Source organism: Nyctereutes procyonoides, unplaced genomic scaffold (assembly GCF_905146905.1).
Source record: "Nyctereutes procyonoides isolate TBG_1078 unplaced genomic scaffold, NYPRO_anot_genome, whole genome shotgun sequence".
Classification (NCBI taxonomy): domain Eukaryota; kingdom Metazoa; phylum Chordata; class Mammalia; order Carnivora; family Canidae; genus Nyctereutes; species Nyctereutes procyonoides.
This window is the reverse complement of record NW_026575120.1, coordinates 36276291-36300822: the sequence shown is the minus strand read 5'-3', so window position 1 is coordinate 36300822 and position 24532 is coordinate 36276291. Positions and strand designations below refer to the sequence as shown.

At 37.4% G+C, this 24532-nt stretch overlaps 1 protein-coding gene across 1 annotated transcript; it reads right to left on the bottom strand.

The window, feature by feature from the left end:
• Positions 1-4441: 4441 nt before the first annotated feature.
• On the bottom strand, positions 4442-5789 carry LOC129515772 (olfactory receptor-like protein OLF3). The gene is made up of 2 exons (XM_055334787.1): positions 4858-5789; positions 4442-4559 (listed from the first exon to the last, which is right to left on the bottom strand). The coding sequence occupies exons 1-2, from the start codon at positions 5787-5789 to the stop codon at positions 4442-4444; spliced, it is 1050 nt and encodes a 349-aa protein (XP_055190762.1).
• Between the last annotated feature and the right edge of the window lie 18743 nt (positions 5790-24532).

The following is a 24532-nucleotide window of genomic DNA, read 5'->3' as shown; positions in this document are numbered from 1 at the left end:
TGCCCATCTTATTTGATAAACTACAGATGACAAATGAAGACTTACTACAAACCAAAATGACTTAAAAACAGAATAATAGAATTATATGGTGTAAGAGCAAACAAATGAACCCAGAGAAGAGAGTTCAGAAACGGATTCGTACAGGTAAGTTCAATGTATGTTAAAGTTACTGCAGATAAATGAGTAAAGAATAGATTGTTAATAAGTGTACCACAACGTGGAATAAAACCCACCAGATCCATATCTGACAACCTATGCAGAAGAGAATGTCATTAAACTAAAGAAATAAACTGTGAAAGGTAAAAGTAGAAAATTTAATTAAATAGGAAAATAGGATATTTTATGACCCTGCTGCAGGAATTTTTTTTTTTTAAATAAAAAGAATATTCCTTCTCCCTTGCAGGGTAATTCCATCACAGACCCTCAGACATCCACATTTTCTGAACTTTTTTTTTTATAAATTTATTTTTTATTGGTGTTCAATTTACCAACATACAGAATAACACCCAGTGCTCATCCCGTCAAGTGCCCCCCCCCCGTGCCCGTCACCCATTCACCCCCACCCCCCGCCCACCTCCCCTTCCACCACCCCTAGTTCGTTTCCCAGAGTTAGGAGTCTCTCATGTTCTGTCTCCTTTCTGATATTTACCACTCATTTTTTCTCCTGCAGGAATTTTTTAAGAAAAAGTTCATAAAGCATAAATTATAGGACAAAAACCTGATGAACCAGATTATATCAAAACAAACGACCCTGTGAATAAAGTTAACGGATAGATGACAGCTTGGAGATATGTATTTGCAATGCCATAACAGGAAGGACTAATATTTATGATACACATACCAACATGATTATGTCTTCATATGTGGACTCCTGATTCCCATCTATCTTCACCCCAGGCTGTTCTATCCAGGCCTTCGCCACCTCGTGAGGTTCATATAACCCATCATTGCACTGGTTAGACCATCTACCACTCTCTTTTTCTGTATCTGATTCAAATCTGCAAGAATATCCTGTTGTTTCTACATTCAAAACATATACAGAATACAGTCCCTTATCATCTTTACTCCTGTATCCTGGTGTGAGCACCATCATCTCCCACTTGTTAATACAAGAGCCTGCAGCAGATTTCTCTGCTTCTACTCCTATATTCTAGCACTCAGAGTGATTCCTTTGAAACAAAACTCAAATCATGTCATTCCTCTTTTCAACACTGAAATTACACAGAATAAGCCCAAAGTCATTATGGTGGACATAGGCCTGTTTTCTAACTACACTGTGCCTGGAAGACTCTACTCATGGCCACTTCCTCATCTCCTCCAATTCTTTAATCAACTCTCATCTCTGCCCCATTCTGTATGTAAACTTTCTCTTTGCCCCTACTCCTGTTCCCTCTTACCTCGTTATTTTTTCCAAAGAACTTATCTTTTGTAACATATTTGCAATTAACTCATTTTTACTATCTCCCATTCCTTCACTACCCCAAGAACATAAGCCCTTGCTCTCAAGGGCCTTATGTCCTTGGTTCCTGCGTATATTCCCTAAAGCAATTCTCAGACAGCTCTTTAAGTACACATTATCATGATGTTCATCATAGGGCTATATGTGAAGTTGGAGAGTTGGGTGCCACAACAGAGTCACAGCTAGAATATGGTTTCCTTGGATTACTATGAATGGTTAGAAATAATAGACTAGCAATATGTATGGATCTTAAAGATACAGTGTTGAGTGAAAAAAACTAAGACACAGTATGAATATTTAAAAATATAATGCATTTTTTTGGGGGATCCCTGAGTGGCTCAGCAGTTTAGTGCCTGCCTTCGGCCCCAGCCGTGACCCTGGAGACCTGGGATCGAGTCCTGCATCGGGATCCCTGAATGGAGTCTGCTTCTCCCTCTGCCTGTGTCTCTGCCTCTCTCTCTCTCTCTCTCTCTCTCTCTCTCTCTCTCTCTCTCTCTCTCTGTGTGTGTGTCTCTCATGAATAAATAAATAAAATCTTTAAATATATATATATGATGTATTTTTAAAAACTATGTAAATATACTCTCAAACATAATTACACACATTAAATATATTAGAATAGTTGTCCTCACAGCAAGGAAGAAATAATGAGGAAAAAAAAGAAAATTCAAAAAAATTTTAATTGCAATATAGTTAACATACACAGTTATATTAGTTCCAAGTGTACAATATAGATTCGACAAATCTATATATTACTCGGTGCTTATCATGATGAGTGTATTCTTAATCCCTTTCACCTATTTCACCCATCCTCCCACCCGTCTCCCCTCTGGTAACCATTTCTTCTCTAGAGTTAAAAGTCTGTTTTTTGGTTTGTCTCTTTTTTCTTTGTTCATTTTATTTCTTAAATTCCATGTATGAGTGAAATCATATGGTATTTGTCTTTCTCTGACTAACTTAATTTCACTTCACATTATGCCCTCCAGATCCATACATTGTGGCAAATGGCAAGATTCCATGTGTATACACACACACACACACACACACACACACACACACACATCTGCGTATGTATATATAAAAACACACACACAGAAATTCTTTATCCATTCATCTATCAATGGACACTTCAGCTGCTTCCATGGTTTGACTATTGTAAATAATGCTGCAATAAACCTAGGGGTGCATATATCTTTTCAAGTTACTGTTTTCATATTCTTTGGGTAAGGGCCCAATAGTAAAATTACTGGATTATATGGTAGTTCTACTTTTAATTTTTTGAGGAACTATCATACTGTTTTCCATGGTGGCTGCAGATAATTAGTTGATGTTAAACAATAATAGGATCCTTCTGCAGGTGATAATGTTCCAATTACTGAGGAATATTGTTAATCAATTATCTCTGCAGAAGCAGTTGAACTATGTCAGGCCTCACATGTATACAACTAGACTTTATCTTAATCAGGATAAAGATGTAAGCAAAGGAAAGCCTGTGTGGCTCAGTAGCTGAGCGTCTGCCTTCGGCTCAGGGCGTGATTCTGGGTCCTGGGATCAAGTTCCACATCGATCGTTCCCCTGCAGGGAGCCTACTTCTCCCTCTGCCTGTGTCTCTGCCTCTCTCTCTCCGTGTCTCTCATGAATAAATAAATTAAAAATCTTTAAAAAAAATATGACCACATATTTTCTAAGACAAAGGCACCTTTTGCAGGTCAAATGGCCTGGGCCACTCAAATGAATTGCAGGAAAAGAAAGAATTGTACAAGAACTATAGATCGATAGACTTCAAAGACACCAAATTGAAGAAAAATGGGCAAAACCAAACTACAGTGACTAGGGATGCTTGTTTGGGTTACAAAGCCATCAAGAAATGCAGGAAAACAATTGCTGTAGTGGTCAGCATAGTAGTTACTTTGGGGGAAAAGGTGTCGTGCTTGGGATGGGACACATGGAGGGTTTTTGGCAGTAGCTGGCAGCTCTTTGTTTTTACTTGAATGGTTTATGTAAGAAGGATTATCTTATCATAATTCATCCTGCCATACATTTGTTTAGTATGGTTTTCTGCATCTGTGTTATTTTACAACATCAAGCCAAAAAAAAAAAAAAAGAAAAAAAAACATTTTAACTAAATTGTCGTGTGAAGAATAAAATGTAGAAAGCAGAGGTGCAGAGAGACCAGACTGGTCATATATCTTGTCCATAAGGCTAAAGGATTCTAATGATGGAGTGGGTATAAAATAAAGGAATCAATAATTATTCTGAATGTATAAGTTTCCTTTTGCTATTATAGTGAAGGTGTATTAGGACAAGAGGAAAGGAAATCAGGAAGGAGGGTAGAGGAAGCAAGCACAATCATTCTATTGTTAATGCAATTCACATGATGTAAGTGAAGGTGTTAAGCAAGCAATTGGAAAATGTGTTTGGAACTCATGAGAAAGGTTCTTATCTGTCTTGGAGCTAAAATATATATATAATAGCTGGAAATTGAGGTATTGAGAGATCAGAGATTGGCAGAAAGAGAAAGAGAGATCTATAGATAGATGTCATGGTTCCAGATAAGATGATCACCTGGAGCAGACACAGAACAGGGATCTACTACAGCCATGCAATAGAAAAAAAGGTTCACTTCCCAGGCATCCGACTATTGATTTCTACTCAGATCATGATCTCAGGGTCCTGAGATCAAGCCCTGAGTTGGGCTCCACACTGAACATGAAGCCTGTTTAAGATTCCCTCCCCTTCTCCTTCTGCCCCTCTTATGTTCACTCTCTCACTCTTTAAAAAAAGAAAAGAAAAGAAAAAGTTCATTTTTAATAGTTGTATATGGAGAGAAGTTTGCATGAGCCCCATAAGGTGTCCTAAAAACTATTTTAAATATAGTTGAATATCTATACCACCACTCTACCAAGTATTTTTTATAGATTATCCATAATCTTCAAAATATTCATACATGCTGAAAATTATTACTTCTTATAGTTGAGGAAACTAGAGGTCAAAGATATTAAACGCATTTGTCAAAGCCCCTTTGCCGTTGAGGTGTGGGTCGACATGTGAAGCATGGCTGTCCTCACTCTGAAACTTTTCACTGTCCACACTGCATTTCCTAGGGGCAAATGCAGGAAGAATAAGAAAGCAGAAGAGGGAAGGTGAGCTCTAGAAGTATGGCCGACCCAGCAGGCCCCACCTAATAACTGAAGGCTTTTGTTTTCAACTGTATGTATAATAGGGCAGTAATACATAGTCAGAATGTGGACTAAAGTGAAAAGTTGGTCTTCAAAAACATGCTCAGTGTGACCTACCTTATCAGGAAGTCTGGGGAAAAGGGCATGTCAATCATTTCCTCTTTGTTTGAAATATTGTTCTTTAGGCCACTGGAAGGAGAAATTTTTTTGAATCTTTACCTTTTTTCACTACATTTTCCCAACAGTCTCCTTAGGGCACTCATTACCTCCTTGTTCCTCAAGCTGTAGATTAAGGGATTTAGCATTGGGGTCACCACAGCATAGAACAGGGCGACCATCTTCTCTTGCTCTGCCGAGGAGCCAGCAGAGGGTCGCAAGTATGTGAAGATGGCTGTTCCAAAGCACATGGAAACCACAGTGAGGTGGGAAGCACAGGTCTCAAATGCTCTGCAGCGTCCTTGGGCAGAGTGAATATGCAGAATGGCAGCAACTATACGAACGTAGGAGAACAGGACCAGGAAACAGGGAAGCATGATCACCAGAGACCCTGAGATGGCCACCATGACCTTGTTGAATGAGATGTCCACACAGGTCAGCCTCAGTACAGCCAACATCTCACAGGCAAAGTGATTGATAACATTATGGCACAAAGGTAGCCGAAAGATGATGATGGCCTGCATCATTGAATTAATGAAACCAGCCCCCAAGCAGCCGGCAGCCAAGCCCAGGCACAGCTCTCCATGCATGATGACTGTGTAGTGCAACGGATGACACACTGCCACGTAGCGGTCATAGGCCATGGCTCCCAGCAGGAAGAACTCTGAGCTGCCCATCGCCAGGGAGATAAATAGCTGGAGCACACAGCTGTGGAATGGAATGGACTTCCAGGCTGACAGGAAGTGAACAAGCATCTGTGGGACAGTGCTGTTGGTGTAACAGATGTCCACCAATGACAAGACACTGAGGAAAAAGTACATGGGTGTGTGCAGCCTACTGTCCAGTCTGATGAGGAGGATGATGAGAAAGTTCCCCAGCACGGTCACCAGATACATGATCAGGAAAAGGACAAATAAGGACACCTGAGTGTCCCAGCAGCTGGACAGCCCCAGCAGAATGAACTCACTCATCCATGTCTGGTTTTCCCTGCCCATGAGCCTTTGAGGACCAAACCCAAGTTATGTCAATAAATACCAGATACTTAAGGTGGCAGGCGGCCTGATGCGGTCATTCAGGCCCCACAGCCATGTTAACATTAAATTGTGTGCTTTCCCAGATTATTTATCTCTTTCAGGGTTTGGGACCACAGTAGAACCCATTGACATGGCTCTGAATTAAGGAAGAAAAAGAGTTTTCTCCTTCCTTAAATAGGAAAAGTTTTTATTAAAATGCTTAGACATTGGAGATAAATAACTGTAAAACATGCTTCTTTTATTTAGGGCCAGTTCTGAAGCATGGAGTTTGTTCACTTCTTTGTCGGATACCAGTATTTTCCTCCTCGCTGCCTCAAAATCCATATTGAATGGAGCCTAGCAGGTATTAACTGTCGTTGTTTTTTTCCTTTAATTTACTGTTTTAATTTTGGAGTCTCTATGAAAATGAAATACTCATTTTCCACCCTTTTAAAATCAGAAATTTTAGGTTATAAGTTAGAAGGTAGCAAATATAAAATTTTTTTTTCAGTAGCAACAATTGTCAAGATGACATTTCAGGGTTGGGGAAGTAAAGAATGAAGACCTTGGGCAATCAGCCTCTGTTCTGAAGAATCTTCACTGCTTGTCTTGTATCTGTGTGAGAGGGTAAGAGGAAAGAATGTGCAATGTTATTTCCCTCCTCCTTTGGAAGAGCAGCATACCACGGGTAGGCAGGGTATGTCTGTGATAAATCAAAGTCAAAGATGCATTAACTAGCTTCCCTAACGCATGGTAGCCGCTCAAATACTTGCCACATATATTAGCCTAATAACTAGACCAGAAGGATAACTAGCTGTACATTCTGCTGACTCTATGTGTCCTGGGTAGTCCTCCAAGTCTAGGCTTGGAGACTAGAGTGTGAATGAACATCATTAACTGGAATTAACTCAGTGAAAAGACTGTTGATTATCTTTTCCTTTGATCTCCCCCCACTTTTATCTCCATCTGAAATATTTGACCATTTTTCCCTCTGAGGAAATTGTCACATTCCATCCTTGTGCTTCCATAACTTACACGACCAGAAGGTGATACTCTAGTCTGCTCAATGACATTTCCAAACTTTCTAATCCTGCTCATGTATTACTATTTCAGGAAGCTCCAAGGTTCTAGTATTCAGAACGTATCTTTAGAATTCTTAGTAATCTTATTTGTACCTTATTCAAATCACAAGTGATTTCCAAAAAAAAAAAAAAAAAAAAAACTCACAGACTAAATAAAGTCTGCTCTCAATTTCCCACATCCACTGTCCCTCTACTTACTCTTATTTTGGAAGGATAAAGTGAAACTCATGCACAGCTGTCCCAAGGAGATATTATTTGCTTGTTGTCTATGATCAGATAGTGCCATTAAGGGGCACCTGGGTGGTTCACTGGTTGAGCATCTGCCTTTGGCTCAGGTCGTGATCCTGGGTCCTGGGATCGAGTCCTGGATCAGGCTCCCTGAAGGGAGCCTGCTTCTCCCTCTGCCTATGTCTCTGCCTCTCTCTGTGTGTGTCTCATGAATAAACAAATAAAATCTTTAAAAAAAAAAAGATAATGTCACTGAATATGTGATGAAAATCCCACTTGTGTTTGAGGGTATTCGTGACAATAGGGTAACTAACCATAGATCATACGGGGCCTGAGATGCTTGGATTAGACAGTAAGAAGGTCTGGGGATTTGCATATGATAATCCTTCCTTTATCAATGAATAAATCAAACTTGATAAACTATACTCACTCTAAGAGATAATTTAAGCTACAAGGGAGAGCAATAGAAGTACAAAGTGTTCCGTAATTCTTTAGAATTTAGTCTAGAGCCTCACAAGTTTAGCAAGTCACTTGGTAACATTTCTATCAAAGAAAAAGGAAACCTACCTCTTTATCCCTAATGGAAAAGGAAAAGTTGAGATACAAACATATCAGGGCCAAAGTACCCAGGGACAAAGGAGAGGGGCAAATGACCTTAAAGGGGAAAAATTTGTGTCTGGGACCATCAATGGAACTTGACCATCTACAGATATAGCATTTCATGAGCTAGTCCTGGGAAGGTGAACAAGGTAGTTTCTAATGATGCTAGACTACACGAAACAAGTTGCAGAAAGGAATTTGACCAGAAAAGAGCTATGAGAAAAAAAAAAAAAAAACACTGCTGCGGGTAGCTGATTATTAATGTATTCTCAGGGACTAAATAGGGAAAAATTGTTTAAAAATTTGATGATAATCTTGAAGAGTTGTGAATTTTTCACTTCTCAACAACTAATAATTACTTAAGGGCTTGATTTTAAAATGCAGTAATACCTGATTTTAGGTCATTAATTTCCCTTAAAGGTCCAGGCAGGTGTGGATTACAAAAAGAAACACTCAGGGGCACCTGGGTGGCTTAGTCGGTTAAGAGTTTGCCTTTTGCTCGGGTCATGATCCCAGGGTCCTGGGATGGAGCCCCATGTCGGGTTGGCTCCCTGCTCAGTAGGGACTCTGCTTCTCCCTCTCCCCCCTTGCTCGTGCACGCTCTCAAAAAAATAAAAAATAAAAAAATAAAATAAAATCTTAAAAAATAAAAAGACAAAAAGCACCCATGGTTAGCATATCATGTTTCTGTATCATCTTCATGGTATTTAAAGTGCCTCTCCCTGGGAATGAATGAACTGCTATGCCAATAAACACACATTTCCCAGTTCAATTCTCATTACCAAGTTTCCCCATCTGTCTAAAGGGATCATACATTCAAGTTTATCCTAATTCACTGGAGGGGAATAGAGATGAGAATGGAATAAGGACATAAAATCAATAGTAAAAGGAATGATTTTAACCGAAAAGGGAGGTTAAAAATAAAACAGATAAAAGTTTAAAATATTTTTGAAAATGTGTTGTATAAATAAAAGTTTAAAGCAGATTCAAAAGTAAGGTGGAGGTGTTGTTACTGATATAACAGCAAGCCTGCACTGGAATTGTGGTTCAAGCTCCCTAAAGTTACACATCATAAGTCTTCTTCTCAAATAGCACCTCTTCTAGGTGGTGCAAAAAAAAAAAAAAAAAGCACCTGGAAAGTGTGATATTTCCCAAAAGCTATTAATTGGCTACATTGCTCTCTCCATCCTATCCCCAATTCCTTATGCATACCTACACTGCTTGGAGCAACAGAAAGTTTGAAGCCAGATATTTAGATGAAATCACCTTCTGACCATCATCATTTAAGAATGCTGGTCAGCACAAACCTGTCCGCTGGTGTAGATTTCCGGGAGTAGGCAGGTGTTGAGGGGTGCAGAGTGGTGGACAGGACATGACCTACAGTGGCTAAGCCCAGCGATTCCTATGGATGCAGCCAAAGCTCTGTGCTAGGTGCTGCATTTCTCAGAGATATCTGAAGGAACTTTCTCCCCAGTTTGGCTACCCAAAATATGTATTCTTTATTTTATCTATATCTATAGATACATGTTAACTATACTGGAATTTAAATTAAAACCCTAATACATTTTCCAAAAAACTTAATAAAATTTATATATATATATTTTAAACCAATTGCCAAAGTGGGACATTTATCTCAGATTCAATCCAATCACCACAGGAGCCGAGGAAGAAGATGTGTGTGTGAAAGGAATCCTGACTTCCTGACTGCTGGTCCTAAGAACCCGGTGGAGCATGATTGCCTTACCTCCGGGACAGGAGGTCATCATTGCCCCAGGAAGAGCAGAGATGGGCAAGATCTGGGATTTGGAAGAAGCAACTTTCTTTTCCCTCAGAGAGACAATCTCTACAGGCCAATTATGTTGTGCTTGTTAGGCTTCTGTTACTTCTTCTGTGAATGGTGATTTCCTCACCTGAAACTCTCACCTATTTTTTAAAATAATTTACAAATCAGAATTTAGTTTTTCCTGACCCATGAGAAGAGAATCCAAAGCCCCTGTTTCCCTTGGAGGCATTCTACTGTCTTTGCAGAAGCTTCCATTTGAAAAATTACAACTTGCTCATGACTTTCTGGCCATGTACCTGAGATTGAGACTATTTGACCCAAAGTGCTCAGTTATTCAGGGACCACCTAGGGACCCTTCAAGAAACATCTCCCGTAACATGATTCTGAAGTTGTATAGGAGCTATGGTCAGTTAATCGCTTCACAACTGATACAGCTATTTGGTGAGATTTTTTTCCCCATTTTTGTCTCACTACCGGAGGGCTTTTAATTGGGCATTATCAAATTATTTAACTATTTTTTGATCTATATATCTGCCCTCATATTCTACAACTATGACACAAATTTATGAGCCAGCTTAAAGCATCTCAAATTACATATTCATTCTATGGATGGACATTTGGGCTGTTTCTAGTTTGTGGCTATTGAAAACAATACTACTATGAACATCCTCGCCTCACCTTGCCTCATCTCTTCCTGTCTGTCTCACACACACACTGTCACACTCAACCTTTTGTTCTAGAAGAGGACATTTCTGTTACCTAGAAAGTAGAATAGCTGCATCACAGATCATGTGCAGGTCTGGCTTCAGCTAATATTGTGTTTGTCAAAACAGTTGTACCAATTACATTCCCACCAACTACATTTGTACGAGGACTTCTTTTGCTCTAAGCTTTATCCTCAGATTGTCAGTTCTCATCATTGTAGCCATTCTGATGGGTGTTATAGTATTATCTCATTGTGATCATAGTCTACTTTCCCCTGATGACTAACAAGGTTGTGCATATCTTTAAATATTGAGTGGCCATTGAAGATTCCATTTTCTGAGGTGTGTGTTCAGTGTCTTGCTTATTTTTCCTATTGGGTTATCTTCTTTCTTATTGATTTTAGATCTTTGTGTATATTTTTTGTATTTTACTTAATTATTCGAGAGAGGGAGAGAGAGGGAGGATGAACAGGGGGAGGGGTAGAGGGAGAGGGAGAAGCAGACTCCCGGCTCAGCAGGGATGTGTGGCTTTATCTCAGGACCCCGGGATCATGACCCGAGCTGAAGGCAGACAGTTAACCAACTGAGGCACAAAGAGGCACCCTCTTTGTGTATTTTTAATATGAGTCTGTTATTTATATGGATCCCAAATATTTTCTTCCACATTGTGGTTTTTTCATTCTCATAATGGTGCTCTGATGAAGAGATGCTCTTAATTTTAATATAGTTGTATTTATTGTTTTTCATATAGTTATTGCTTTTCTTTTGTCTTGAGTGAGAAATCCTTGTCTATCCCAAATCATAAAATTAATCCTCAATGTAATCTTTGGGAGCTTTAATGCTTTACTTTTCACATTTAAAACAACAATATATCTGGAATTTATGTCTGTTTATTACATGCGATAGGAGCCCAAATTTATTGTTTTTCTATGTGGATATCCAATTTTATTGAGAGATCATTCTTTCCTCACTATTCTCCTGTGTTGCCATAAATCAATTTTTGATTTATACGTGTAGATTGATTTCTAGACTCTTTTTCCTGACCCACCGGTCTACTTATCTATTGTTATAAAAATACTACACTGCTTTAATTACTGTAGCTTTATAATAAAGCTTGTTTTTATCATAGTATAAATACTCTAACTTGATTCTACATTTTTTTCCTTTTTCTTTTCTTTTGGCTGTCCCAGGCTATTTGAATTTTCAATCTGATTCGAAAATTATCTTGAAAATTTTCAGGAAATAAAATTTGCTGAAATTTTAATTGGAATTTAACCTAAAAATAAATTTAGGGAGGGGCACCTGGCTGGTTCAGTCAGCAGGGCATGTGGCTCTTGATCTCAGGGTTATGAGTTTAAGCCCCATGTTTCGTGTTGTGATTACTTAAAATTAAATATTTTTAAAATGTTTTTAAAAAGTAAATGAGAAGTGACTTTTCTATGCTCCTGAGTATTTCTTTCAATCCATAAAAAGATATTTTTCTTCCATTTACTTAATACTTGTCCATTTTTTTCTATGTAGCAGTGTTGTATATCTCTGATTACATTTGTAGCCAGGTGTGAAGCTTTAAAAGGCTACTTTAATTATAATCTTCTGAATTATATAAAAATAGAATTGGCTTTTATATATCAAATATGTATACATGGAATGACTTTTATGGATGACTGGTGCAATTTCTTCATTATATATTTGATAGAATTCACTGATGAAACCATGTGACCCAAGTACTCTTGGTAGAAAATTCTTAAATATGAATTTAAAGTTTTTAGTATATAGGACTATTATTTTTCTTCATGTGTCCATTTTGGTAAGTTTATTTTTCCTAGGAATTTGTCTGTTTCATCTAGATATTTATTTCTAAAATTTACTAGCCCATGCATATATGTTAACTAATTAGAATTTAAATAAAAACTTGAAGAAAATAAAATAAAATAAAACAAATTAGGGGCACCTGGGTGTTTCAGTCAGTTAAGTGTCCAGCTCTTTGATTTTGGCTCAGGTTCTGAGCTCATGGTGGGGAGATGGAGTGGAGTCCATGCTCAGTAGAGAGTCTGCTTGAGATTCTCTTTCTCTCTGCCCCTCCCCCTACTCACGCACATGCACGCACTCTCTCCCTCTTTCTCCCAAATAATTAAATAAAATCTTTTTTAAAAATAAATAAAATAGGGGTGTCTGGGTGGCTCACTTGGTTAAGTGTCTGTCTTCAGCTCAGATCATGGTCCTAGGATCCTGGGATCAAGCCCCACATGGGCTTCTTGTTCAGCAGGGAGCCTGCCTCTCCCTCTCCTTTTGCCCCTCTCCCTGGCTCATACTCTCTCACTTGCTCTCTCTCTCTCAAGTAAATAAATAAAATGTTTTAAAAAATATACAAATAAAAATATACAAATAAATAAATAAAATAAAATATACTTGCTTAATGTTTTTTATATCTTCTATATATTTTTAGTGTATACAGAATCTATTATGTCTCCTTTTCTTTCCTGACATTATTTGCTTCTTCCATTTCTCTCTCTCTCTTATTCATCTTGGCGGTGAGTTTTGTTTACTATAAGATATTTCTAATATCATTTGGTTTAAGGAAAGCAAGAAAGAAGAGGCAGTCCCATCCCTTGGAAAGTATCATTTAATAGGTAATAGGTAGAAGAAAATATTTCCTCCTTTAAAAAGATAAATCCTTTTTTAAAAAGGTTCTATTTATTTATTTATGAGAGACACAGAGACAAAGAAAGGCAGAGATGTAGGCAGAGGGAGAAGCAGGCTCCATGCAGGGAGCCTGATATGGGACTCAATCCCGGGACTCCAGGATTATGGCCTGAGCTGAAGGCAGATGCTTAACCGCTGAGCCATTCAGGCATCCCAAGAAGATAAGTCTTAAGACTATAAAAGAAATTAAATACCATTCAAAATTATCCCAAAATATATGTGAAGAGAATAAGAGACCACATAGCTCCTCTGAGATTTCTGGTACAGGACTGAAAATTATTAGGATACTAAAAGAACCATAGCTATTATATGAGGGCCATTTCTCAGAATTTCAGGACACCCTACAAATAGGATCACTTACACTGAAAATAGGAAAATTTCTAAATTTCAGAATGAGAAGGAAATACATGTGCTGGGATCCCTGGGTGGCGCAGCGGTTTAGCGCCTGCCTTTGGCCCAGGGCGCGATCCGGTAGACCCGGGATCGAGTCCCACGTTGGGCTCCCGGTGCATGGAGCCTGCTTCTCCCTCTGCCTGTGTCTCTGCCTCTCTCTCTCTCTGTGACTATCATAAATAAATAAAAAAAATTTAAAAAAAAGAAATACATGTGCTAAGAAAAAAATATATGTATATTAAATTGAGCTTACTTTCTTTTTCAAGAAATGCTGGACTATTTAAAAGGATTTGATTTCAGCAATGTATTTTATGGCTTTATTGTAAATTCTATCAACATTAAAAGACATATACTTTCTAATTTGCACAAGACTTTCCAGAGAAAAGAAAAATAAGGGATCATGTGTTAACTCACTGTATGAGGTTAGGATGGCCATCATACCAAACGTTGAATGAGAAAGCAAAATAAAGGAAAATTATACTTCAAGCAGACTCAGGAAACCAGATAGAAAATTCTCAAAAAAAAAATAATAGTAAAGTACATCTGTCAATCTATAAAATGAACCAATCATAACAAAGTCAGTTTTATTCAAGAAGGAAAGGTTGGTTTCATATTGAAAAGAGTTGATGTTATTAACTTCATTAATAAATAAGAGAAGAAAAAATAATATGATCATATTAATAGATACAGAAAGTAATTTTAAATGTAACATCAACTCATGATTTTAAAAAATAGAGGATTTGCTAATCTGATAACATGTATATAGAATAAACATACTTATTGTGATTGTTTTGAAAGTAATCCTTGTATGTTCAGACAGAGAATAATAATGCTACTTATACTCATCTCTATTTAGCATTATACGGGTGGTCCTAACCAGTGCAAGGAGACAGGGGGAAAATATAATACTATGGAGATTGAAAAGGAATAACAGGGGGATCCCTGAGTGGCGCAGCGGTTTAGCCCCTGCCTTTGGCCCAGGGCGCGATCCTGGAGACCCGGGATCGAGTCCCACGTTGGGCTCCCGGTGCATGGAGCCTGCTTCTCCCTCTGCCTGTGTCTCTGCCTCTCTCTCTCTCTCTGTGTGACTATCATAAATAAATAAAAATTAAAAAAAAAAGAAAAGGAGTAACAGTACTGTTATTTTATTTGCAGATTATATAATTTTCTATGTAAAGATTCCAAAAAATCCATAGATAAATTATTACAATTAATAAAATAATTAGGCATAGTTTTTAGGTTAAATAAATCAATATCAAAGGTCACTGTGAATTTAGTTTCCAGTGATAATGGAATAACAGGGATGGTATTTTTTTCTCTTATCTTGAACTTGAAAACTGAACAAAATAAATGAAGCAATGGCTTTCATACATTGGACAACAGGCTGTGCAAGACGGGGATGCCTAAGAGGAGGGAAACAAGTGAGGTGAGCTGCAAGTACCTCTGCTCACTGCCTAGAGAGTTTCCGGCCATAGGATGAGGAGAGGGAACCAAAAGAGAGTTTGTGGTCATCCTAAATTGAAAAGACAGCTCATAGTTTGGAAAAGAGGATGAAAGAGGAGAAAGTTGCAAAGAGAGAGAACTTGTGTTATCTGAAAATCAGTGTCCTTAAATCTTTTGCTGATTATTGATCTTTGTGTGAATGTGAGAACCTACAAAGGCCAAGGAAAGAACCACCAGAAAGAAGTACACAGAATCATCTCTAGAGGTGACAAAAGGCCCAGAAAAGTTCTCACCAGCCAAATGGAAGCACACAAGATATTGAGTAGAGTCTTCAGATAGGTATAATCTTGGTCAATAGTACAAATTGATCCTACACTTCAGCCTGTTCTGGATCCAACCTGACAAATCTTTTAAAAAGCCTCAAAAGATTAAATAAATTCTCAGCAACTGAACCACTTCCCAGGACAAAGTGCAGAAATATTTAAAGGAAAAACAAAACTATCCCTTGCCCCCAAAACATGAAACTCACAGTGTTTGTAATTCATAAAAATAATTCCAGTCATGCAAGAGACAGGAGAGTTTCCAGACCATAGGACAAAGAGACAGAACCCAAACAAACCATAATGAAAAGAAAAGTCAGTCAATGGCAACATATACAGAAATGACATAGATGATAGAATTAGGATATAAGCACATTGCAATAGCATTACAAATACACTTCACATGTTCAAGATGACAGAGGAAAACACAAGCACAATGAAGAAAGAAACCAAGGACATAAAAACACCCAATTCAAACTATAAGGTGATGAAGCATATAATATCTAAAATGAAAAATGACTGGATGCAACCAGTAACTGACTAGACAATACAGAAAAGGAGTTTGGAGGACTTGTAGACATAGCAATACAACTCATCCAAAATGAAAGAGAGAAAAAATCAAGATTGAAAAAATTGAATAATGTTTAAATAAGCTATGAGAAATAAAAAATATGAAATCAGAGTCTCAAAAGGAAAAGGGGAAGATGAGGTATAGGGAAAGATATAATCAATATTTTAAAAATATTTACCCCAAATTTCCAAATATAATGGAAAGAATGAACCTACTTATTCAAGTGGCTCCACAAACCCCAATTGTTAAAAATAATATAGTGTACTACATCTAAAAAGCAAAAAGAAAAAGAAAAATTTTAAAGTAGTTGTAGAAAAAAACATGCATTACATACAGAGAAAAAAAAGATTAACAGAAGAACTGAAAGAAAAAAATGCCAAAGAATTCTATGCCACTGAAAATAAATTTAAAAAAAGAAGAAAAAATTAATCAAAAAATGAAAGATAAAGATACATTCATCAGGCAAATGATAGAAGTATTTACAGTTGGTAGACAAAAGCATTTCAAGCGAAGTTAAGGACATAAACCCAAGAAAGACAATAATAAAAATAATTATAAACCAATAGAAAATAAAAATAATGAGAAAACCAAAGAAAACAAAAGCTGAATTTTTGAAAATATCAATAAAATTCATAAACTTCTATCCAGACTGATCAAGAAAGAGAGAAGATACAAATTATCAATATAAAAAATGACAGTGGTAACTTCACTACTGATCTTAAACACATCAAAAGAATAAAAACAATTTAAAACCTCCCCACAAATAAAACAATAGGACAGTGGCATCACTGGTGAACTGTACTAAAATTTTAAGGAAGAAATATTCTAGAAAATTGAAGCAGAACTTTCTCCAATTCATTATTTAAGCATTGTACTAATACCAAAACAGGGCAAAAACATAACAAATTTTAAAAAAGAAAACTATAGATAAAAATCACTCATGATCAAGGACATAAAAATACTTTAAAAATATTAGCAAAATGTATCCAGCTATATAAAAAAATAAACAGAAGTCTCTTGAGAGAGGGCACCTGGGTAGCTCAGCGGTTGCACATCTACCTTTAGCTCAGGTCTTGATCCCAAGGTCCTGGGATGAGTCCTGCATCCAGCTCCCCACAGGGAACCTGCTTCTCCATCTGCCTATGTCTCTGCCTCTCTGTGCCTCTCAATAAATAAATAAAATCTTAAAAAAAATAAAAAGGAGGCTCTTGAGGAAGATGGCAGCAGAGTAGGAGGAACTTAGGCCTGTCTCATCCCATGAATACAACTAGATAACTATCAAATCACCCTAAATATCCCAGAAATTGACCTAAATATTGGCAGAACAAACTCCACAACTAAGAGAGGAGGGGCCACATCGAAGAAGATAGGAAGTGCAGAGACAGGGTTTAGAAGAGAAACAGATCACAGCTGCTGCAGAGGGGAGGGAGCCATGGACTCAGGGAAGGGACAGAGAGAGAGAGAGAGAGAAGAGAGAGAAAACACACGGGATTGCACAAGGAGAACACTTCTCCATAGCTCTTGGCTTAGAAAACAAGAGGGGCTGAAATTCATGAGTTCTTACAGTCAGTGCGGCTTAAAGCCTGGAGCTGTAAAGGTCAGCAGACTGGGTTAGGATAGAGCCCTAAGGGCACTGTGCTGCACTGGGAGACAAGGCAGGCAAGCAACATGAAGACAGATAGCCTGGAAGCAGTGATCTGAAGAGTACCTGGGGCACACAGTGGGAGATAATTTGCTCTTCTAGAAGCATGCCCCTGAGAGACAGCATTCCCAGAGAGATCTCTCAGAGAACAAAGCTGCTGACTGGTGCCATATCCCTCTCCCACCCCTCATCATAAATTCAGAGCCATGTGCCAGAAGCAATGCAGCCCCAACACTGGCTGCCTAAGTTGCTTACACTAAGCCCTACCCCCCTGCAGTCTGGTGGAACCACCCTTCCCAGTCATGCTTGCCTCAGTCCCAGTGTGGTGGGCCTCTCCCTCAGAAGACCAGCACAAACCCCTGCCCCCCCAACACCTCCCAACCAGAGAGTTTTTCAAGGCCTCAGTTACAGTGGAAATAGTGACAGGCTTCATTTCACAAGCAGACGACAGCACACCTAGTTAAAACTTACCACATTCAAGCCAGGGACAAAACTGCCCACAGCAGGCAAGGAGAGCCTCTGCAGACAGTGGGACTGAAGGACAGAGCAACCAAACACACCAGCAAAGCACGTGCTGCACACACAGAAGATACTCCCTGGAGCATCAGGCCCTGGACTGTACATTACCTCTTCTTCATAAAGCCATTACTTCCAGGAACAGGAGAAATAACTGGCTTTTCTGACATAAAGATACAAGCAGAGACTTAGACAAAATGAGAAGACAGGAATTTATCCCAAATGAAAGAACAAGATGTGGCCACAGATAGAAATCTAAGTGAAACGGATATAAGTAACATGCCTGTTGGAGATTTTAAAGTAATAATCATAAGAATACTCACTGGATTTGTGAAAAGGATGGAAGACATCAGTGATCTACCACAGTGATAAAGTTATAAAATCAATCAGATGACAAGTACAATAAACGAGAATAGAAATATGCTTGATGAAATGAACAGCAGGCTGGAAGAAGCAGAGGAATGAATCAATGACCTAGAAGACAACATAATGGAAAGCAATGAAGCTGAATGAAAGAAAGAGAAGAATTATGCAAAACAAGAATAGACAGGGAACTCAATGACTCCATCAAAGGTAAAAACATTTATACTATAGGAGTCTCAGAAGGAGAGAGAGAGAGAGAGGAAAGAAGGCAGAAAATTTGAAGAAATAATTAGAGAAAAATTCCCTAATGTGGGGGAAAAACAGATATCCAGGAGGCACAGAGAACTCCCATAGAAATCAACAAAAGCAGGCCTACACTAAGACATAGTTACATTTGCAAAATATGGTGATAAAGAAAAAGTCTTAAAAGCACCAAGATCAAAGAAGTCATTAACTTACAAGGGAAAAATCCATAGCGATAGCTGGAGATTTTTCAACAGAAACTTGGCAAGCCAGCAGGGAGTGGCAAGATATTTTCAAAGTGCTGAATGAGAAAAATCTGCAGCCAAGAATACTGTATCCAATAAGTCTATCATTCAGAATAGAAAAGGAGATTAAGAGTTTCCCAGACAAACAAAAACTAAGGGAGTTCTGCAAGAAATATTAAAGGGGAGGGCACTTGGGTGGCTCAGTTAGTTAAGCATCCAACTCTTGATTTCAGTTTAGGTCATGATCTCAGGGTTGTGAGATAGAGCCCTGCATCGAGCGTTGCACGGAGTGTGGAGACTGCTTAAAATTCTCTGTCTCCCTCTGTCTTGCCCCTGACCTCTTGCTCATGCTTTCTCTCTCTTTCAAAAAAAAAAAAAAAAAAAAGACAAAAAAGACAGACAGACAGACAGAAAGAAAGAAAAGGAAAAAGGAAAAAAAAAGAAATATTAAAGGGGACTCTGAGTGGAAAGGAAATACCAAAATTAATAGTAGAAAAGTAGGAAACACAAAAACAGTAAAAATGAATATTTCTTTAAAAAATCAAAGAAATCACCAAAAAATAGGATATAAAATATAATGACACATATGTAAGCAAAATGTAGCAAGAGGAGAAAAGAATGGGTTCAAACTTAAATGACCACGCACTTATTATAGGCAGATATTCGCAGAAGAGGTTGTATACAAACCTAATGGCAACCATATATCCAAACCTAATAGCAATGACAAACATATAGAGAGGAAGAAATTCAAATATACCACTCAAGAAAATAGGCAAAACATGAAAGAAAGAAATACAAGAAAGGATCAGAGAAAAATCTCCAGGAAAAAAAAAAAAACACAAACAAGTAATAAAATGGCAACAAATACATATCTCTCAATAATTACTTTGAATGTAAATGGACTAAATGCTCCAGCCAAAAGAAAAGAAATAACTCAAATATCTATCAACTGCTGAATGAATAAACAGATTGTGGTACATGTGCATCATGGGACACTACTTGGCAGCAAAAAGAAATGAGGGGCACCTGGGTGGCTCAGTCAGTTGAGTGTCCAACTCTTGATCTTGGCTCAGGTCATGATCTCATGGTCATGATATTGAGCCAGACTCTGCAGTCAGCTGGGAGTCTACTTGAAGTTTGCTCTCTTCCTCTGCCTCCCCCCACTCACGTGCACTTGCACACTCTCTCTCAAAATAAATAAATAAACAAACAAACATGTTTTAAAAAAAAGAAATGAACTACTATATGCAGCCGTGTACATGAGTTCTGATGTATTATTACAAGTGAAAGGAGACAGGCGTGAAAGGCTATATCGTTATGATTACTTTTCTTTTAACATACTTGAAAAGGCAAAATTATAGGCACGGAAATGAGATTAGTAATTTCCTGGAGCTGGGGTGAGAAGAGAACATTGACCACAAGCTAGAGAAAGGAAACTTGTTTTACTAAGATTATTTATATATTTATTCATGAGAGACACAGAGAGTGAGGCAGAGACACAGGCAGAGGGAGAAGCAGGCTCCCAGAGGGGAGCCCGATGTGGGACTTGATCCCACGACCCCAGGATCATGACCTGAGCTGAGGGCAGACGCTCAACGGCTGAGCCACCCAGGCACCCTTAGAGAAAGGAAACTTTTGGAAATATTCTATCATCCTGTTTTTGGTGGTTTTAAACATTTGTCAAAAATTGTATAAGTATACACTTGAAAATAACAAATTTTGCTGAGTGTAAAATTTTATATCAATAAACATGATTTTAAGAAAGTAAAATGAAAAGGACAAATAAAATAATAATGAAAAAAAAGTTGGGACACCTGGGTAGCTCAGCAGTTGAGCGTCTGCCTTTGGCTCAGGGCGTGACCCTGGTCCAGGGATCAAGTCCCGTGTTGGATTCTCTGAGAAGAGCCTGTTTCTCCCTTTGTCTCTGCCTCTCTCTGTGTCTTTAATGAATAAATAACATCTTAAAAAAAGAAAAAAAAAGGTTAGAAGTAGAAATTCAGCAGATATTCAAAGAACAATAAACAAAACTATTAATATATTTATGTCAATAAATTTAAAAACTTATATCAAAGGACAAATTCCTGTTAAAATATGACTTACCAAAAGCTGATGAAATATAAAATATTCTGAAAAAAAAAACCTAAAGCCTTAGAGAAATAAAATCTATGTGAAAGATATTCCCTCAAAGATAAGCTATCTGGGTGTGTCCCATCAAATTTCCATGAAACAGAATCATTTCAATTGTTCTGCACTCTGGAACCAAAATATGTAGTTGTGCATTAGACAAAACATGGAGCGATGAGGTAGTAAGAAAATATTATCAAACCCTTATTTTGCTTGGCAATGGACGTGCCCTGCCATGGGACTTTTTATCCTGAAGGGATGCCTTTTTCTAGTTGGAACAAAGACTGTGTTGTCTTACCAAACTATAAGCCCTGTTATCAGTCTTCTACCAACAGTAGAAAGTTGGGTCATATCATGTCTATATTTTATTCCATGTCTATAACACATAAGTTTATGACAATCTATGAAATTGATTGCAGGAACTGGCTCTTCTGAATTTCTATATGCATGTGCCATTCAATCGTGCCCCTTCCTTCAAAAGAAAAGAAAAATCAGGAAGTGCAAGAGACTTGTTCAGTCACACGGTCTCCTTTCCGTTAAGTGTCATATTATGGATCTCGAAGTGTTCACAGATTATCACAAATTTGACTTTCACTTGACCTCTAGCAATAATACTTAGCATTTAGTTAAGTGCAGTAGAGAGTTCTTATCTAGTACTTATAAAATGCCTAAATAATAGATAGTGCTTAGTCCTTACAATAGCCCTTAGCAGAATTGCATCTCTGTAAAATTGTCTGTAATGAAAATTTAAAGACTTTTTATCTACAAGATCTTTCTTATCTTTGAGACCTTTTTTATCTTCTAATAAGCCTCAATAATTTTACAGAAAATAAAATATCAATCAAATTAAATTCTTTGTAGTCTTTCCAAATTCTCTTCTGAATTTGGTTTCCTCATATTTTGAGTAGGAATAATAATGCCAGATCCCCCTCCTGAGTGGATAAACTAAAAAGAAAGAGGGCTATAATAATCATGGCAATAATCTTCGTTGAATATAAGAATGTTATGGGCTGAAATGGGTCCCTTCTAAATTCACATGTTGAAATCTTAATTTCCAAAACCTCAGAATGTGACTATATTTGGAAGCAAGGTATTTAAAGAGGTAATTAAGTTAAAATAAGACCATTAAGGTGAGCCCTAATTCAATATGACTGGTGTCCTTATAAGAAAAGATTAAGAAACAGACATGCAAGGAGGGAAGACCAGGGAAAAGACAGGAAAAAGACACCCACCTACAGAAAGGACAGACGCCTCAAGAAATCAACTCTGCCAACACCTTGATCTCAGACTTCTAGAATCCAGAATTGCAGAAAAATATATTTCTGTTAAGCCATCCAGTTTGTGGTACTCTATAATTGCAGTCCTTACAGTGAATTAATAAAACAATAGAATGAGATGATAGTTACAAAAATACTTCAAAAATTAAAACTCTGACATAAAGCAATATTGCCCAAATTAACAATAGCAAAAGTAATGTTGATACTGACATCTATATGCACTGATTTTTCTCTTAAAAATTGTACAGGAGGTTAGAGAGATGGAATACCTTGCCCCAAAACATGAAGGGATTTAGGGATTTAGATCTAGCCAGCTCTAGAATCACCAGTCTTTCTTGGATCATAGGTTTTGTAGAATACACTATTTTTAAAATAATATTTTATTTTGGGTCAATGATCGTTAATAACAATAGAAGCTTTATATTTAAAATGCCTAACTTAAAAATTCCCAAATAACAACACAGTATCTTTACCCACTATTACATAAAATTCTCTGATGTGTCACAATAAAATCAAGTCAAAGTTTTGGTGTTTTTAAATTCTCTTTATTATAGTTATGGCTTCTGATTTTTTTAAAAAAGATTTTATTTGTTTATTTGAGAGAGAGAGAGAGAATGAGCAGCGGGGAGGAGCAGAGAGAAGCAGACGCCCCACTGAGCAAGAAGCCTGATGTGGGCTTGATCCCAGGACCCCAAGATCATGACCTGAGCCGAAGGCAGACTGAGCCACCGAGGCACCCTGGCTTCTGATTTTTTTTTTAAATAGAATTTGTTTTTCAAAAAATAATGGTAAGCTCTTTTGAGAACCTAGTCTGAAATATTCATCTTCCGCAGAAAACAGGAGTCACAGATTCATAGAGTAATGTAGCTTTACGGAAGTGGTTCCCATCTAGTCCAGTTTCCTCACCTTTCAGATAAGGTAAAAAAAAAAAAAAGTCTCTGGAAAGTGGTTGATTTAGAAAGCCCTGGAAAGTAGTTTCTCCTGTTAGAGAACCTCTATCTTCTCACCACTAGAAATAATAAAATATTTTAGAAGCAGTGTGGGACAATGGTTCAGCACACAGCTTCTAGCAGCAGATAACCTGAGTCCCAACAGAGAAAAGTGAAAGAATCTTAAAACTATTTTGAGTTAGCAGACACATTTCCTCATAATATTTGTCACAATTAAAAAGATGACTCCAGAATCCAAACACAAATTTAGTTTTAGAAGGCTTTAAGAACCTAAGAAAAGACTTCTATTTCCAGCCAAAACAGAGAAACTGGAATTGGATTTACCTTCACTCCTGGGGGTTCTGAGTGCAGTAAAACTACAGATCAGGACAAAATATACAAAGGACAATTTTCATTGGAAAGCAAGAAATGAAGTACAGTAATCCCTAAAATATGGGAAAGAAATACCATTTTAATACTAATTAAAAGAAAACTGGAATTTCAATGTTAATATCAGTCAAAGTAGATTTCAGAGCAAAGAATATTATCAGGGATAAGGAAAGATATTTCATAATGATAAAGGGTTCAATTAATAGAGAATACAGAATAAGCATAAATATTTAAGTGCTTAACAACAGAATTTCAAAACACATAAAGCAAAAACCGATCAAAATGCAAGAAGAAATAGACAAATCCACAATTATAGTTAGAGATTTCAAAACTTATCTCTTAATAAGTGAGAGAACAAACGTAAGGAAGGGAATAGTAAGGAATTAGTAAGGAAAGAGAAAAATCTGAACATTATCAAACTCAACATAATTGACATTCATAGAATTCTCTAAACAATAACAGAAAATACTTTTATTCAAGTGTGCATGAAGCACTTATCAAAATGGAATATATGATGAGATGAAACAAGTTATCATGAATTGAAATGATTCAAGTCAACAAAATATGTTCATGCCTGGTCAAAATGCCTCAAATCTGACACAGAGCTTAGCTGAGGAAGGGCCACGTAATCCAAGCTAAGCCAATTCAAACCCATCTCTGAGACTTTTCTATTCGAGCCGGTCAACAAGGTAGGATTTTATTTCCCACATCATAATGTATATCTGGAGCCTCCAAGGTTACATTTTCCACCTCATGGAGGAAATCTAAGAACCATAGAATAGAACCATAGGACATAGGATAGAATAAGGCCAACAGAAAGAACCAAACCTGACATACAGGAAAAAACAAAAGGATAGACATACTTCAAAAAAAACTTTGGATTCTAGATTCACTATTCAGATACCAGTTCATTACTATATTCCACAGTTGCAGTATTTAATTTACTTAGTCCTTAATTTTGCATATATCAGTTTGTTTTGGATTTTATTTCTAGGAAGTGTAACCATCCTACCTATGACAATAACGTTATAACTCTGGGGATTTACACAACTTCAGTTAAACATTGATCCACACACAGCTAACATCCCAAGAGGGGTGTCCATGTTGAAATTTACGATGCTTTTGGAATCAGACAAGTCACTTCTGCACTGAATCCAGGCTCTCAGTGT